The sequence below is a fragment of the Triticum urartu genome, chromosome 4 (genome assembly GCF_003073215.2).
Source record: "Triticum urartu cultivar G1812 chromosome 4, Tu2.1, whole genome shotgun sequence".
NCBI classification, from domain to species: Eukaryota; Viridiplantae; Streptophyta; class Magnoliopsida; order Poales; family Poaceae; genus Triticum; species Triticum urartu.
Window position 1 is genome coordinate 384517855 of NC_053025.1, and position 17808 is coordinate 384535662.

At 41.0% G+C, this 17808-nt stretch overlaps 2 protein-coding genes across 3 annotated transcripts; both read left to right on the top strand.

Moving 5' to 3' along the window:
• The first annotated feature begins 1793 nt into the window (after positions 1-1793).
• On the top strand, positions 1794-5688 carry LOC125551714 (uroporphyrinogen decarboxylase). Of its 2 annotated transcripts, none has more exons than XM_048715010.1 (6): positions 1794-2049; positions 2151-2275; positions 2877-2987; positions 3139-3327; positions 4414-4539; positions 4955-5688. In XM_048715010.1, the coding sequence occupies exons 1-6, from the start codon at positions 1935-1937 to the stop codon at positions 5468-5470; spliced, it is 1182 nt and encodes a 393-aa protein (XP_048570967.1). In that variant the 5' UTR covers positions 1794-1934; the 3' UTR covers positions 5471-5688. The 2 variants fall into 2 exon arrangements, with proteins under 2 accessions (XP_048570967.1, XP_048570966.1); XM_048715009.1 differs by having other exon boundaries at positions 1829-2049; positions 2124-2275.
• A 148-nt stretch (positions 5689-5836) lies between these two features.
• Positions 5837-17164, top strand: LOC125551713 (putative GTP diphosphokinase RSH1, chloroplastic). Its single transcript, XM_048715008.1, has 24 exons — positions 5837-6096; positions 6227-6447; positions 7598-7780; positions 11230-11295; positions 11409-11501; positions 11607-11738; positions 11851-11952; positions 12035-12112; positions 12189-12260; positions 12848-12955; positions 13042-13139; positions 13639-13699; positions 13793-13855; positions 13935-13991; positions 14076-14177; positions 14264-14422; positions 14543-14674; positions 14747-14833; positions 14904-14975; positions 15382-15468; positions 15538-15988; positions 16291-16352; positions 16540-16608; positions 16694-17164. Exons 1-24 carry the CDS (start codon positions 6069-6071, stop codon positions 16784-16786), a joined length of 2676 nt encoding a protein of 891 aa, XP_048570965.1. The 5' UTR covers positions 5837-6068; the 3' UTR covers positions 16787-17164.
• The last annotated feature ends 644 nt before the right edge of the window (positions 17165-17808 follow it).

The window sequence follows — 17808 nt, forward strand, 5'->3', positions numbered from 1 at the left end:
TGACTTATTATAAAATTTCAACAGACGTACAAACCATGTCAAACATGATAAAACTTACATTAAGGTTCTACTTGTAGCCTGGTGTAGTATTAGGTACAATTCATTAGATGTGATCTACATGATGTTGCCCCGCAACTTGTTTTTTGATGTCAATTTCCTAATTTTGTCATGTCTAGTCGTGTTGTTATTCTTAAATTCACGTAAACTTTGGTTAGTATGGTATTTATGGAAACCATACCAAAATAGTTGGACCTTACCGAAACCGAACTGTAGATTTATTTCATACAGTATGAATTAAAATTATCAAAACCATATTTTACCAAACAATACTAACTGAATGCCCATGGCCACTCTGTAGTAATCTAGAAAAGTTTGAGCTTATTTGGACAACATAATTGGAAGTTAATGGCAATTTTGCGGGAGTATTCTAAATTTTGGTTTAAATTTTGTTTATTTTAGAAACATCTTGAAAGATTTCGGTAAATACTTCACGTTTCCAATACTAAGGGCTCCTTTGATTCAATGGAATTTTATAGGATTTCTGAAGAATTGAAATCCTTGGGATTTTTTTTCCTATGTTGGTCATTTGATTCATAGGATTGAATCCCATATGAATTTATCCTATGGAATCTTTTGTATTACATTTCATAGAAAATCTAACATCCACCCCAACCTCTTTTTACGATTCCTTTGTTTTTTCCGTGCCATCAAACACTCATTGTTAATCCTATAGGATTCAAGTGGGCATGCCATTCCAACCCTATACTTTTTCTATTCCTACGTTTTCAAAATACTACGAATCAAAGAGGCCCTAACTTGGGAAACTTGAGATTGTTTGGGCAATAGGATTAGGAAATTATGATTATTTTGTGAAACAGATATAAATTTTGGTTCAAAATTTTAGTACTTTTTTTGCACGGTAATACATTTTTCTTGGAGTAAAAATAGCCAGGCTTTATTAATCAGTCACAATATTCATGGGAATTACCAGGACGTCGTGGGGTATATCTTCCTGCTGGAAGAAGAGTACCTTGCCTAGCTATTTTATGGGCTTCATAATTGTTAGCTCAAAACTCATGAACGAAATTACAAGAAGCAAAAGAAAATTTCTTCCGGTGAATCTTCCTAATAATTCCTTCATGCGATTCACCGACACCCTCCCAGATGCCTTTGATCACCTCTTGACAATCTGATGCTATGTTGAGGTAGCTGCACGGTAATACGTGCCTTATTTATATCATAAAGATTCAGATATACTCATCCACCATTCCACGGTATAAAGACACATATTTTTTTATTTTTTTTTAACAACACGCGGGCTGTTTGGCCTGAGGTGGGACGAGGCACATTTTCGTGTTTTGATCTTTTTCTGAAACCTATTCGAGATTTGACCCTAGTTTAAATTTTTTTCGAGATCTGACCTTTTGCTACCGCCAGGGACTTTGGCGGTAGGAAACATCGCTACCGCCAACCGGGCTGGCGGTAGCCTGCACAACCCTATCGCTAAGGTGCTTGGTGGTAGGCATGAGCACACACTGTGTTCAATACTTAAGAGGTTTTTGGCAGTAGGGCATGCAACCCTACCGCCAGGGACCTTAGCGGTAGGCTGTTATACCCTACCGCCATGGTCCGTGACGGTAGTAAAAGGATCAGATCTTAAAAAAAAATTTAAATTAGGGTCAAATTTTAAATAGGTTTCAGAAAAGGCTCAAAACACGAAATTTAGCCGACGCAAAAATAGTAGCACCGAGTGGACTGGAGTGGCCCATCTGGAGATCCGAGACACCAATCGCAGCGGCTCGCCCACACTATTATCCGCGTAAGCAGACATCTCATCCCAAATCCCGATTTCTCATCGCACCCCCATCTGCTTCGACTCCCCCCGGAGCCGAGGTCGTCGCCTTCCCACTCCGCGGCTCGCCCCACCAGCCCCAATGGCGACCGCCTGCCCGCCCCTCTCGCTGCCGTCCACTTCCCTCCTCCGCAAGACAACCCGCGCCGGCCCCGCCCGCCAGCCGCTCCCCTCCGTCCGCTGCAGCGCCGTCGGAGGTGAGCTGCCCCCTCCTCTGCTCACCAATTCGGCGGTTTGGCACAAGATTTTTATGGGAGATGTAAGCGTGTAGGGTTTATTTTGACTGGGGGTGTTTCAGAGGCTGTCGCGGAGGCGGCTGTGGCCGGGACGGCGGAGGAACCGCTGCTGGTGAGCGCAATCAAGGGGAAGAAGGTGGAGAGGCCGCCTGTCTGGCTCATGAGGCAGGCCGGGAGGTACATGAAGGCAGGTTCACTCTGAATAACAACATGATCTGAAACACCACTTATTCTCTTCACAAGCATTTCCCAATTAGCACTCAGGCCTGCAATTATATTAGAGAAATAAAAGTCGAGATCAGTTAGAGAAAGAGAGTCAATAAGATGCAACTGGACAGAGCGAATTTAAATTACTTGAAGTTATTATGGTTTCAGTTAAAATTGAGCCTGAGAAATTCATAGAACTATAACAAGATAAGACATGGTTGTAAACTAGATTACTAAATACTCCTAGTATAATAGGGCGTGAGAGATCTGGACTAGGTAAGGTAACCATAGGCTGGCATAACTATCTGCACAATGTAGAACTAGTGACCATTCCTGGTGTATCCTATTTTCAAATCCACCAGAACGATTTTATTTACAGTTCTGTTCATAAAAGACAGAGCAAGTTGTTGGACAGCAGAATGTATTTTGTTGGACCGCATGGTTGTTACCACTAGAGAGACAGTGAGCTAGGCTGTTTCTTGTTTGAATAATGACTCTTTTCGTTGGGCTGTTTTTCTTCTGTACCAAGAAAAGAGAGCCCTTCTTTCCTTAACATGTTGGCATTTTGATTTTTGTAACAGAGCTATCAAAATCTCTGCGAGAAATATCCTTTGTTCCGTGAAAGATCAGAAAATGTTGACCTTGTTGTTGAGATCTCTCTGCAGCCATGGAAGGTTTTCAAGCCTGATGGAGTAAGCCGTGGACTTTGGCCCTTTCTGTATGTTTTTTCAAATTTCTCTTTTGCAAGTCTCAAAGGCTTACATGACTTGAGATGTTGCCAGTATCTGATGTTCAATTATTGACGCAGTTTCTTGTTTGTTTTTTGTCATTTGCCTTTCCTAGGTTATCTTGTTCTCAGATATCCTTACTCCACTTCCTGGGATGAATATACCTTTTGACATTGTGAAAGGAAAAGGTCCAGTGATATATGATCCCTTAAGAACAGCAGCGGCTGTGAACGAAGTCAGGGAATTCGTTCCAGAGGAGTGGGTCCCTTATGTAGGACAGGCTTTAAATTTGCTGCGAGGAGAGGTTAGTATACTCTTCAGAGGTCAGGCATGGGAATTTGAAATAGGTGTTTCTTTCAAATGCATTCTCGGATACTCGGACAGCAACATGTAATTTTACACTTTTATGGTCCGTCTACACCTTCCTTCTTCAAAGTGTGACATTCTAATAGATCAATTATCAAGTTGCTAACTAGCTGTATCAACTTCTCAATGTTGCATTACTTGGAGCTTTTCAGAGTCATTACAATATTGTAGATAAGTTGAATCATGATAGTGTAATCACTGAATCTGAGAAGCTCACGTGCATGCTTTTGCACGGGTTTCATGGCTTCATTGCAACTCCACATTTTAGACGCTATAACATTATCTGATAATTAAGTTACCCATTGTACCTCTACTTGGTCAGCCTCAATCCGTAAACAACTTTTAGATACTTTAGGTACATTCTGTACTTTCGGAGACTTGCCTACCGAGAGTCTTTAGGCTATAGAGTGTCATCTTCTCCATGGCAATAGGCTTCTTCTGTATTTTTATACTCCCCCCGTTTTTTTTATACAAGGCCACTTAATATTTATATGTCTAACTTTGACCATTAATTTTACCAACAAAATGTGAGTTATATGCCATAAAAAGTATGTCATTGGATGAATGGATGCACATTTCAAAGAATTTTCTGATATATTTTTTATGACATATAACCCATATTTTGTTTTTACCAAAATTATAAGTCAAAGTTTGACACGAAAAACAAAGTGGCCTTGTATACAAAAACGGAGGGAGTACCATTACTTTCTGAATCTGTACAATTGCACAATCACACATCCAGTAATGGGTAAGAATGTTATTTGTCATGACAAGTGCTCGATATCGCAATGGTTTTTTAAATAACATTTTCATTATATTCAGTTAGATTATTTATTAACGACACAATTTTGGAGCTGTAACTATCATGGTAATTATTATAATTGGAACAGTTTCAATATTTATTGACTGTTTAAACTAATAGAATATGTTCCTTAAAGAGTGTGAGGCTATGCGTGCTTGTCTCTGCTGTTGTTTTAGCAGTAACAATCATTTTAACAGGGGGATTCCACTGTTTTCTTCTCAGGTTAAGAATGAAGCTGCTGTGCTTGGTTTTGTTGGAGCCCCCTTTACCTTGGCATCTTATTGCGTGGAGGGAGGTTCATCCAAGAATTTCTCGAAGATTAAGAGAATGGCCTTCGCAGAACCAGCGGTATTGCAAACAATCCTAGTTCTAATCAATATTTTGCACAACGCATTTTCTTCCTTCGGAGGCAATTTATTATTTCTTCCTTCGAAACTATCCCAGTGCCTAATAGGTTGAAACTTGCTGATAGTGCCTTTTTTAGTCGACTTACTGATAGTGCTATGCTGTTAGCAATCTCGTAATATTTTAGTTGACTTATATAATTATATGGCAAAGCACTGCAAATCACAGCATTATATTTTATTAGCATGGGTCATATGTAAAATCTGTTGTCATTATTCATTAATCTTATTTATTGTTCAGTGAATGAAATCAGAGATATGCAGTTGGATTATGTTCCCTTTCCTTCTAACCTTCTCTGATGTCGTGCGCTCTTGTGAAAATAATATTGACCTTGATCGCTGCTCTCTGTTTCTTGTAGATTCTACATAATTTGCTACAGAAGTTTACAACTTCCATGGCTAGCTACATTAAATACCAAGCTGACAATGGCGCCCAGGCTGTCCAAATTTTTGACTCGTGGGCTACAGAACTCAGTCCAGTTGATTTTGAGGAATTCAGCTTGCCATATCTTAAGCAAATCGTGGATTCTGTTAAGGAAACACATCCTGACTTACCTCTGATATTATATGCAAGCGGATCTGGTGGATTGCTGGAAAGGCTTCCGTTGACAGGTGTTGATGTTGTTAGTTTGGACTGGACGGTTGATATGGCCGAGGGTAGGAAACGATTGGGATCCAACATAGCAGTTCAAGGAAATGTGGACCCTGGTGTTCTTTTTGGATCCAAAGAGTTCATAACCAAGCGGATTTACGACACCGTGCAGAAGGCTGGTAGTGAAGGACATGTGTTGAACCTTGGTCATGGCATTAAGGTGGGGACTCCCGAGGAAAATGTTGCCCATTTCTTTGAGGTCGCAAAGGGGATCAGATACTGAAAGACCTTGGCTGTTGAATTTGTTCCTTTCTCCCAGCCGGCAGAAGTTGTAGATTCCACTGCTTGAGGATAGATGCAGGAAGCCACATGTCTAGCATAGGATACCTGACGAACACATCCTTTTGTGATTGCTTATGTGTTCTGCATTTCGGTTTCCATTTCATTGTAATACTGTAAGCACATACTAATTGGGGGTGTAAGAAAGTGTCTACTTGTTTATATCATGTATACTACTTGAATCTTATCCACCTAGTCGAGAATATCGATTTATATTTGTATGAAAATAATACTGTGGTCAAAATATGTAAGCTGTAAGTTGGATTTATTTTTCTGATACCATTCTTAAGCCTAACTTTGTGTTGAGCCCTATTTTACTTCACCACGGCCGCGGCCATTTGTGTGGCCTCCGTCCCCTGTTATCCCTTCTTCTTCCCCGTCTCGCCTCCTCCCTCCTCCTCCTCCCCATCGGCAAACCCCCTCTCGCTCTCCACCGCTCGCCGAGTTTCGCCCAATTCGCGCCCTGCCGGAGCCCGGGTCCACGAAGAGGGCCCCCTTTCGCCGCCCGCGGCGCCGCCGATGAGACTGGCCGCCGCCGCGCCATGCAACCCCCGACGGCCGCTCTGTCTGGTAGGCCCCGACTCCTCGTTAAACCTGCAATTCGGTTAAGCCTCTCCCGTTGCCTCGCCTTAGGTTTTTGAGGGGAGAATTCTGCTTTCGGAGCCTGATTTTTTGTTTTTGTTTTGTTCCTGTCGTGCAGCGTCGTCGCTGGAGTTCGCGAGCTCGTGCAGGGCCTTGTGGAAGGGGGGCGGCGGAGCTGGGAGGCCCTACGAATGCAGCGTGCTCTCCTGCGCCTGGAACGCTCCACGCGCCCTCACCGGCGCGCTTGCCAGCACCACGCAGTGCTCCTCCTGTAGCCACGCTGAAGCCGTAGGCGGCGGGAGGCGGCGAGGTCGCCCACGGCAGAGTAACAACAACACGGTGGGTTGCTCCTACCCGTTAGAGATTCTGCTGTATAGCTATGCTGTTGATAATAATTTGGTATTTCTGCTACTTTAGGTTTTTAATAACCGAGTGACAATGGATATTAGTGTTTTATCTCATTTTGGTGGAATTAGTGAAATTACTGATCCGAAATATCAAAACCAAGGTTGATACCTCTAGCCTTTGGGTCAAGGGCCATTGTGAAGTACCTTGTCTCAAGGGAAAAAAATTAAATCCCCATTTGTATGACAGGTTATTTCCTTACGTGTTCCATTATCATGTACATCCGTATAGTTTCCATCAGCAAACTCATTTAGGATCAATTGCTGCTAAATGTATTCAAAATGACTTGTGTTATGGAAATATGTGTTCTGTAATCACCTTGTCAATTTCACAACCTGTAATCTCTTGTATGCACTATGCCCTTTGGATTGTCCAACATTGGCATACAGATTGTATGTACTCATACAGGCTTAATGCCTGCCGCCCCACTGTTATTTTCTTAGCTCTCCCATCTTGTTCACAAGATAAGAGTGTCCATTCTATTGCAAGTGGACATCTTTTCAGAAATTGACACACGCCAGGGTTTCATCTATTGACTACTGAGTACTGACTTTAACATAACATATTCATGGTGTGTATATGATAACATTATGGAACTAAATTTGCTTGAAATATACTAATTAGCTTTTGTGTTGTCAGACTGAGTACTTTTGTGTATTTTAGGTGTGGAATTTTAGAAGTTTGATTGCGCATATTCTAAAGTGAGAAACAAATTGGTAGCAGACGGAGGAATTGTTATTCCTTAGAGAAATCGGGCTAATCTCTTGTTTCATTTAGACCGCAGTGAAAGAGTTAATTCAAGATAATCTGAACGAGTGGAAAGGTTCATACATCGAGATCACCCAACAACAGCAAAATCTAAGGCACATGTCTATCCAGAAGAGCATGTTCTTACTTCTTAGCTACCATAAACTATAGACAAAGTATCTAGAGACTGGCTGACATACAATGGTGCTGATACTAATACTGAAATAGTTAATTTTGCGAGTGACTTCTCATACCGATAGTTGGTCACTGTGCGCATTGGTTGCATTTGAAATATTATAATGATTCTTCCTTAATAGTTATTGCCTTTTATTTCCAGTTACTGCACATCACCTGGGCAGAAGACATCAACAAAGGAAAGTTGGGCCATGGTTCATCAGCTAGTTTTGTTTCATCGGGAAAAAAAATCAGATATTGGTCAACTCCTGTGAAATCAACATGGAAGGTTTCCTGCTATTCGTCAGGACCGTTTGACCTTGTTTCTCCAGAAACGTTGTGGGAGGTGTGCCAACAAACCAAAAAGCTCAACACTCTTTGCTCATTTTTGGTGTATATTTAGTTTGTACTAGTCATGTTCACATGCCTCTTATTCTAAAACCAGCTTAAGATTATGATTAATTGCTTTGCTCTATCAACATTTTATTTGCTCACTAGCTTTATGACCATTTCATGATAGTATGTTAATGAATATAATGTTTGTTGTCATTTCTCTTGTTGTTTTGCAAGTATCCAAGCCTATACAACAGCAGCAACAACAAAGCCTTTAGTCCCAAACAAGTTGGGGTAGGCTAGAGCTGAAACCCATAAGATCTCGAAACCAACTCATGGCTCTGGCACGTGGATAGCTAACTTCCATGCACCCTATCCATGGCTAGTTCTTTGGTGATATTCCACTCCTTCAGATCTCTCTTTACGGACTCCTCCCATGTTAAGTTTGGTCTACCCTGACCTCTCTTGACATTATCAGCACGCTTTAACTGTCCGCCATGCATCGGAACTTTAGGAGCCTGCCCTGTGTACGCCCAAACCATTTCGGACAATGTTTGACAAGTTTCGCTTTAATCAGTGCTACCCCAACTCTATCATGTATATCATCATTCCGGACCCGATTCTTCCTTGTGTGGCCACACATCCGTCTTAACATGCGCATTTCCGCTACACCCAACTGTTGAACATGTCGCCTTTTAGTCGGCCAACACTTAGCGCCATACAACATTGAGGGTCGAATTGCCTTCCTATAGAACCTGCCTTTTAGCTTTTGTGGCACTCTCTTGTTATAGAGAACGCCAGAAGTTTGGCGCCACTTCATCCATTCGGCTTTGATTCGATGCTCACATCTTCATCGATATCGCCATCCTTCTGCAACATTGACCCCAAATATCGAAAGGTCTCTTTCTGAGGTACCACCTGCCCATCAAAGCTATCCTTCTCCTTGTGCCTAGTAGTACCGAAACCGAACCTCATTTACTCAGTTAGTTCTACTAAGCTTAAAACCTTTTGATTCTAAAGTTTGTCTCCATAGCTCTAACTTTCTATTAACCCTTGTTTGACTATCATTGACTAGCGCCACATCATCCTGAAAGAGCATACACCATGGGATATCTCCTTATATATCCGTTGTGACCTCATCCATCACCAAGGCAAAATGATAAGGGCTCAAAGCTGACCCTTGGTGCGGTCCTATTTTAATCGGGAAGTCATCACTCATCACTGTCGCCATCACTTGTTTGAACACTTGTCACAACATTATCATACATGTCCTTGATGAGGGTAATGTACTTTGTTGGGACTTTGTGTTTCTCCAGGGCCCACCTCATGACATTCCGCGGTATCTTATTGTAGGCCTTCTCTAAGTCAATGAACACCATATGTAGGTCCTTCTTTTTCTCCTTTTATCTCCATAAGTTGTCGTACCAAGAAAATGGCTTCCATGGTTGACCTCCAAGGCATGAAACCAAACTGATTTTTGGTCACGCTTGTCATTCCTCTTAAGCGGTGCTCAATGACTCTTATCTCGTAGCTTCATTGTTTGGCTCGTCAGCTTAATTCCATGGTAATTAGTACAACTTCTCCATTGTTCTTGAAGATTGGTACTAATATACTTCGTATCCATTCTTCTGGCATCTTGTTTACTTGAAAAATGATGTTGAAAAGCTTAGTTGGCCATCCTATCGTTATGTCTCCGAGGCCTCTCCACACATGAATGGGGATACAATCAGGGCCCATCACCTTGCCTCCTTTAAAGCCTCCCTGATCTTAGACTCCTGGATTCGACGCACAAAACGCTTGCTGGTATCATCAAAGGAGTCGTCCAGCTCAGTGGTAGAGCTCTCATTCTCTCCATTGAGCAACTTGTTGAAGTACTAACACCATCTATGCTTGATCTCCTCGTCCTTCACCAGGATCTGATCTTGATGCATTTGACTTGATTGACATCCCTTGTCTTCCTCTCTCTAATCTTGGCCACCTTATAGATGTCCCTTTTGCCTTCATTCGTGTCTAAGCGATGGTAGAGGTCCTCAAATGCCTGACTCCTTGCTTCCCCACAACTTGCTTTGCAGCCTTCTTTGCCACTTTGTACTTCTCTATGTTGTCTACACTCCTATCTAGGTGTAGGTGTAGGTGTCTGAAACAATCTTTCTTCTCCTTAATAGCCTTTTGGACATTGTTGTTCCATCACCATGTATCTTTAGCTTCTACTTCTCCTGGTCACACCAAACTCCTCGAAGCCACCTTATGAATGCAAGTTGCCATCTTCATCCACATATTGTTTGCATCACCTCCTTCCTCCCAAGGGCACTCCTTGATAACCCTCTCCTTGAAAGCCTGGGCTGCCTCCCCCTTGAGCTTCCACCACTTCATTCTAGCGACTTTGGCGCGCTTATCCCGCTGGACACGAATCCAAAAGCGGTAGTCAGCCACCACAAGCTTATGTTGAGGGACACCACTCTCTCCTGGTATCACCTTACAATCTAGGCAAGCACCCCTGTCTTCTCTTCCCGAGAGGACGAAATCAATCTGGCTTGAGTGTTGGCCACTACTAGAAGTCACTAGATGGGATTCTCTCTTTTCAAAGAGGGTGTTAGCTACGATCATGTCGTAGGCTAGAGCGAAGCTTAAGACATCTTCTCCTTCTTGATTCCTGATGCCATAGCCAAAGCGCCCATGCACCCCTTCAAAACCTGTGTTAGATGTACCTATGTGGCCATTGAGGTCTCCTATGAAGAGCTTCTCGCCAATAAGTACACTACTAACCATGTCTCCAGGCCTTCCCAGAACTCCCTCTTGGTGCTCTCACTGTGGCCTACCTACGAGGCATACGTGCTGGTAACATTGAGAACTAAGTCCCCGACTACCAGCTTGACCAGGATAATTTGGTCCCCTTGCCTCTTGACGTCTACCAGTCCATACTTGAGGCTCTTGTTGATCAAGATGCCTACTTCATTTCTGTTGGTAGCTGTCCCGTGTACCACAACTTGAAGCCGGTATCCTCCGCTTCCTTTGCCTTCTGTCCCCTCCATTTGTTTTCTTGGACACATAGGATATCAATACCTCTCTTCACCGTTGTGTCAACTAGCTCCCGTAACTTAGCTGTCACGGACCCTATGTTCCAGCTCCCTAAGCAGTCCTACTAGGCTCCGACCATATACAATAAAATCAAATAGCCTTTTGGTGCCTTACTACTGTAACACCACATGCACTTCCTTAATCTTGTCGATACATTTTACATTACAATAATGAAAAAAATAAGCGATATTTTTCTTCATATTTTTAGAAAATGTGAAAACATCCAAGGTAAACACTGACTTGGTAGCACGGTTGTTGTTATTCTTGGTTTGGCATATTTAATGTTCAAGGATCACTCCTGAAATGCAACTAATATTTGTTTTTGTTCGAGCCAAGGTTGAATTTTTTAATTGCATGTTAACTATTAATGCTGTGACATAACAGAGTCTCAGACCAGCTATCTCATACCTTCAACCTGAAGAGTTGAACTTCGTACATGACGCTTTAAAGGTAATACATTTGATATTGCTCTTCCATGTGCTTCTGAATAATATTCTAGACTGGCTGATTCCTCCGAGAATGCATCAAGAATCCGTGTCATGATAGTTTATTGTCTAATGCAGTTAGCATATGAAGCACATAATGGGCAGAAACGCCGGAGTGGGGAACCTTTCATCATTCATCCTGTTGAAGTTGCTCGTATTCTTGGGGAGCACGTGAGTAGTAGTATATCATTGAACCTGTAATGGCATATTTTTCTCAAGTATCCTAGTATGAACATAATGAAGTCAGGCTGTGCTCTACTCTATGGACATAACTAGGAACTTGACTGGGAATCAATCGCTGCTGGTTTATTGCATGACACTGTTGAAGATACTGACATGGTTACTTTCGAAACAATCCAAAATGAGTTTGGGGCAACAGTAAGTCGTATTGTTGAAGGGGAAACAAAGGTATACTTTTCATCTCACCTGTTCACATTTTCTATTGTACTACTAACTGTAAACTTATATTATCTTGATATAGTTTCACTGCAATCATAAACCTATTTAATCACAAATACAGGTGTCTAAGCTAGGGAAACTTCAATGCAAAAATGAGGGTAGTTCAAAACAAGATGTCAAAGCTGAAGACTTAAGACAGATGTTTCTTGCAATGACAGAAGAGGTATTTATCCCATATAGAATGTTTCAGCGGCAGCATTTTGAAGTCTAGTTTCCCAATAAAATGAAATAATAATTTTCTGCAGGTTCGTGTAATCATTGTGAAACTGGCAGACAGGTTGCATAACATGCGTACTCTTACACATATGCCTCAGCACAAGCAGGTATGTTCTTATTTTCATTGGTATAAGATCTCGCTGTAACTCAGTGCCATCTTATTGTAAGCACTGCTTTTTCCAGTATGCCATCGCCATGGAGACACTGCAGGTTTTTGCACCCCTAGCAAAACTTCTCGGAATGTATCAAATAAAGGTACTTTTGATGAAATCGCCTTAAATGATAGCCATTATTGTTGTGCATGGTCCAACTAATTTCATTACGGTGATACTTCTTTTATGTTACTGATATGTTGTTTTTGAACAGTACATTCTACTTTGCTACTTTTCAATGTTTGCTTTTACCTCTGTTGAAATGTTAGATTTTGCTTATTTCACCGAAAACTTGATTATACAAATGTATTGGGGGACTCTCAGTTGACCTTCAAGTTCAGTTACAAACCCAAGCATCCAGCTCCTTGGTTTTTTTAAACCAGAACATTTGTTCCCTGTGATGGTGGCTTTGGGGGACTTCAATTGACCTACTGCCAAAGTCAAGGGGCCAAAGAAATATGTTCCCTTATCTTATATATAAAGCAGATGTTTATACATGGTATATTACAGTGTTAAAAAATGCGCCCTTATGCGTTTTTTTTTGTATGTGTCATACTCTGTAGATCCATGCAATGCGAATAATGTTTATGTTATCTCAAGGAAGCATCTTACAGTGCCATCTGATTCTTAACTCTGTGCAATCTTAGTAGTTTGGTTATTCCATTTGATGACTAACACTTAACATTGCAGTCTGAGTTAGAGTATCTGTCCTTCATGTACATGAATCCTGGTGATTTCGCTGAACTAAGGAAAAGAGTTGATGACATCTTCAAAGCCCATGAACAAGAATTGGAAGAGGTTCTCTCTTTTGATATTGCGCACTAACATGTTTTTGCATTTAGTGTTGAATTATGTTTCTTGACTTCTGCGATTTTCAATTCCAGGCAAATAAAATCCTAAAGCAAAAAATTGCTGAGGATCAATTTCTTGATCTTGTGAGTGTTGAAACAGAAGTGCGCTCAGTGTGTAAAGAACTTTACAGGTAGAACAAACATGCTACTCCATAGTAAAATGAGCGATGTCTTTAGACTTTACCTTGGTTATGATAAGTTTATTTTATTAGATGGGCATTTAGACCGCAGAGTCTCTATGTCTACTTAGTGATGCAATTTCTGTATATGATATAGATGTGCTTAGCTTATTGTTCTATATGGCCTGTTTCTTCTCAAAAAACGAATTTCGAGGGGCATACTAGTCGCCACACAATTTCTTTGTTTATTATAAAAAGGAAAAATAATTTGTTTTGCCACTGTATCGCATTATTGGCAAAACATCAGTTCACAATTTGGCACAGTTAAGGAAATTGGTTTTTGCTGCTGCATAGTCTTTTGTTCAGCTGACCTCTCATTTACATTTTACAACCGAAAAATCAAACAATGTGTAGTCTTATTAGAAGGTAATTATTACGAGGTTCCATGTTTGAAATAGGCTGTAAGATTTGTTTTGTTGGTGGATTGTTGATTGTTTGGATCATCTTGCAGCATTTATAAAACCGCTATCAAATCCAAGAGTTCATTAAACGAGGTAAATCAGGTTGCTCAGGTGCGATGTTCTGAATATCTTTATAGGTGATTATTCCTGCTCAGTTTATCATCTTATGAATGTCTTAGTAAAACATGTTTTTATATTGTTCAGCTGCGGATCATCATAAAACCAAAATCCTGCAATGGTGTTGGGCCACTGTGCACCGCACAACAGGTAATGTTATATACTAAGTATTATCTTGTTTATGCAGTCAATTTATCGCTGATGCACAAGTATGTTTGATACAATTCAGATCTGCTACCATGTCCTTGGTCTTGTTCATGGCATATGGACACCCATACCTCAAGCTGTGAGTTATGCGCCCTCTGTTATTCAATGTTGTTTTGACTTACTCTGCTTCTATCATTTTTCTAAAACTCAGCTATGCCGATAGGTTAAAGATTATATTGCAACTCCAAAGCCTAATGGCTATCAAAGTCTACATACTACAGTGATACCGTTTCTTAATGAGAGTATGTTCCATTTGGAAGTTCAGGTAATGTTGCCTACTCTTAGCAATTTAAGCTAGAGAAAGTATAAGATTGATTTTAAGACACAAATTATGCTCCAACTGTATTGCAGATAAGAACAGAGGATATGGATCTGATAGCAGAAAGAGGCATTGCTGCACACTACAGTGGAAGAGGGGTGGTTTCAGGACCTGTTCATCCTGGAATATCTAGTGGAAGAAATTTAGATGGGAAAGTGATCTGTCTTAACAATACAGGCTTTGCTCTGAGGGTATATGTTTTATTACTTAGTATAATTGCAGTAGTTTGTTAAAGCTTATTGCAGTTCACATTATTTCTTTTACCTCGCTTGACTAAAAAAAATCCTCCAATTATTTGTCATCTCCCATAGATTGGTTGGCTAAATGCAATCCGTGAATGGCAAGAAGAGTTTGTTGGTAACATGAGCTCTAGGGAATTTGTGGATACTATTACCAGAGATCTTCTGGGAAGCCGTGTCTTTGTGTTTACACCTAAAGGCGAGGTAGTCACTGAACTTGGAGAGCATAGCTTTTCTTTGGGTTTGGCACTTTGCTAACTATATTTTCACTCTCAGATTAAAAACCTGCCTAAAGGGGCCACTGTGATTGATTATGCATATCTGATTCATACAGAAATCGGCAATAAAATGGTAGCAGCAAAGGTTAGTTGTGGAAACATTAGTAGTATGATTTAACAATTAATCATGAGGGTGCTCATGCTCTTTTTTTCAGGTGAATGGTAATCTAGTTTCACCAATCCATGCACTTGCGAACGCTGAAGTAGTGGAGATAATAACTTACGATGTTAGTATTTCTCACACAGATGCATGATTTATTTCTGTTATATTATTCTGACAAATTTAGTAGTGTATTCTTCGTCTTATATTTGGTTGAGATAGGCTTAGTAATGAAAAATTGCCATAATCAGAAGGCTAAGCCCCCCTTTAATCTTGTTCCCCAAATATAAATTTCATAAATTGTGGTTCTGAAATTAATTCAATTGTATAACCATCTAACTAAAAAAATTGTAGTCTCATATTCTTCACTTGTAGTTGAGCTACCAAATTGTTGAATTGCTACAGACAAATCTATACTGCAGCAATAGGATTCCATGGCAGTATGTATTGACATTGACACACATACGTTATCTCTTGAGTATCTGGGTAAACTCGACTTATACACATATTTCCCCCCTTTTGTCTTGTTGCAGAAATTGTCCAGTAAATATGCATTCCAGCGTCATCAGCAGTGGCTGCAACATGCCAAAACCCGCAGTGCTAGGCACAAAATTATGAAAGTAGGTATAATCATCATTGATTTCTTACATTATTAGATGGCTGTAGTAACTAATCGTTTGCATATTCAGTTCTTAAGGGAGCAAGCTGCTCTTTCTGCTGCTGAAATAACGGCGGATGCAGTTAATAACTTTGTCGCTGATCTTGAAGATGAAAGTGACAGTGAGCAGTTAATTCCAACCACACAAAATGAGGACTATAAATTCAATTGGCAGAAGATATTAAGTTCCAACAAGTTATCCTTTGTGAATAAAAATAGCGATGGCTTTTTACCAGTTAACAACGTTCACACGCCAAAGATTAACGGGAAGCACAACAAAACTGTCAAGGAACTAGGCATAAAAATTAATGGTTCAACAGTTCGAGGTGATAGCTCCACTGAGTTCATGCGCCCTGGCGTCCCGGCCTATAAGGAAGTTTTTGCTAGTTTGGATAATTGGAAATGCGGTAAAATTTCCTCTTGGCACAATACAGAAGGCAACTCTATCCAATGGCTTTGCATAGTGTGTGTTGATCGAAAAGGTAATACCCCTTTACCATCAAACTTTTTTACTAAACTGAAAATGCATTACTAGTGTCTACAATGTACCTTCAGAGAGTAATGCCAAGTTTCACTGCAACTATGTTCATCTCCATTTCGTGCCCATGCCTAACTGTTTGTTTATGCTCCTGAAACAGACGCTTCCTTGAATGGATACATTAATTAGTTGAAGCATCAATTAACTTGCAGCATCTATTTTTGGCAATTTATTATGGATCTATGTTATTGAGCTTTCATTGCAAACATTAGTAAAACCATGTCAATTAATTTTTGGGGTGCACAGGGATGATGGCTGAAGTCACTTCGGCTTTGACAGCTTGCGGAATCACCATATGTTCTTGTGTGGTAGGTGGACTGAATTTCCCTCAATAATTTTAGATAGTTCTTTCTGTGTGCAAATTAGGTATCAAGTACAACACGCCATTTTCTTAATTTATTAGTTTTAACTAATCCCTTGGTCCTTGTAATTGCATTTGGCAATCATCTCCATATCTACTGTTTTGTGTTTGACCATCTAAGTTGCAATTTTCAGGCAGAGAGAGATAACAGAAGAGGAATGGGTGTGCTGCTTTTCCATTTTGAGGGAACTGATGAGAATGTGGTACACTCCCTTGGCTGACCTGTATATATTAGTGTTTCTTTACAAGTGTGTATATTCAAACCTAAGTCTGACGGCATAATTGCAGGTGAGCGCATGCTCCAGTGTTGAGATGATTCTTGGTGTTCTTGGTTGGTCTGCTGGGTGTAGTTATAATCCGCTTGGTGTTCTTGAGTGCTAGTGTAGTCGTGATGTGACCTTCATCTCCACTGAAGCTGAGACAATTTTGGAAGCACCAATGGATGAAATGTTTTGGGAGCAGTCAGGTCTCAGTTCCCTTTACTTTGTCAAAGCAGGCAGAGTGAAGGCAGATGAAACTAGAACCAGATGTTACCACGCTTCATTTGGAAGCGAGAGTGTACATAGCTGAGCGAGTAGTATACTGTTAGTGCAGGGATTGGCTGGGTTTATACAGAAAAAGGCCTCCGTGAATGACCAAATAAAGGCTGGTTTCTTCTCTCTTTTTTACCCTTCTGAGGGTTGCATATACTAGTTGTGTAATTGAATGTGCAGCTACAGTTTTTACCTGGAATCTCAGTGTCCCAAAATGTTGACCCTATTTGGATACTTGGTATCATGAATCTCCTTTCTTACCCTATGGTATTGATTCTCTAAGAGGATAACCAGGTCGCATAAGTGCACTCCTGAAGAATTCTTATTTTTTAGCCGATAGGATGGTACTCCATCCCAAAATAAGTGTCTTAATTTTTATAACTTTAATACAAAGTTATACTCCCTCCGTTTTAAAATAGGGAAATACTTACCGTCAACCGATAGATAACTGGGACTTCTTCCGCCACCTCATTTGCGTGACTTGTGTCCAGTGGAGATCCATCATTGCTGTCACACCCAACCTTATCCCAATAGAGATGGTGAATTTTTCCTCCACGAGTCTTCTCCCTAGAAATCTCCATTGCTTTCTCGTCAACACCAATCGCTGCATGATAGTTGTCGCCAAAAGTCACCACTGCTGATGCCCTTGCCGGCAGCCGCCCACCTCACTGGAGAGGAGGATGGGGGTGTGGTTGCTGCCGTGGCCACCGACTTCCATCATGACCGTCGGCCGCACGTGGTGCACCCACCTCGCTGGGAAGGAGGATAACGGCGAGCCAACCTGGTCGGAGGTCCAGCGTCGCTCCTTTCCCGCCCCTGTTTGACGGGAGTCCACGGCGAACGGCGGACCGTGATTTATTTCTTGCAACA

Bases quoted from the DNA above. Each gene is read 5' to 3' on its own strand.
- LOC125551714 (XM_048715009.1), top strand. From the start codon at position 1,935: ATGGCGACCGCCTGCCCGCCCCTCTCGCTGCCGTCCACTTCCCTCCTC. The intron at 2,276-2,876 runs GCAGGTTCACTC...TTTTTGTAACAG, and splicing joins AGGCCGGGAGGTACATGAAG to AGCTATCAAAATCTCTGCGA. The intron at 3,328-4,413 runs GTTAGTATACTC...TTTTCTTCTCAG, and splicing joins TAAATTTGCTGCGAGGAGAG to GTTAAGAATGAAGCTGCTGT.
- LOC125551713 (XM_048715008.1), top strand. From the start codon at position 6,069: ATGCAACCCCCGACGGCCGCTCTGTCTG. The intron at 6,097-6,226 runs GTAGGCCCCGAC...CCTGTCGTGCAG, and splicing joins CCCGACGGCCGCTCTGTCTG to CGTCGTCGCTGGAGTTCGCG. The intron at 15,989-16,290 runs GTAATACCCCTT...TGGGGTGCACAG, and splicing joins AGTGTGTGTTGATCGAAAAG to GGATGATGGCTGAAGTCACT.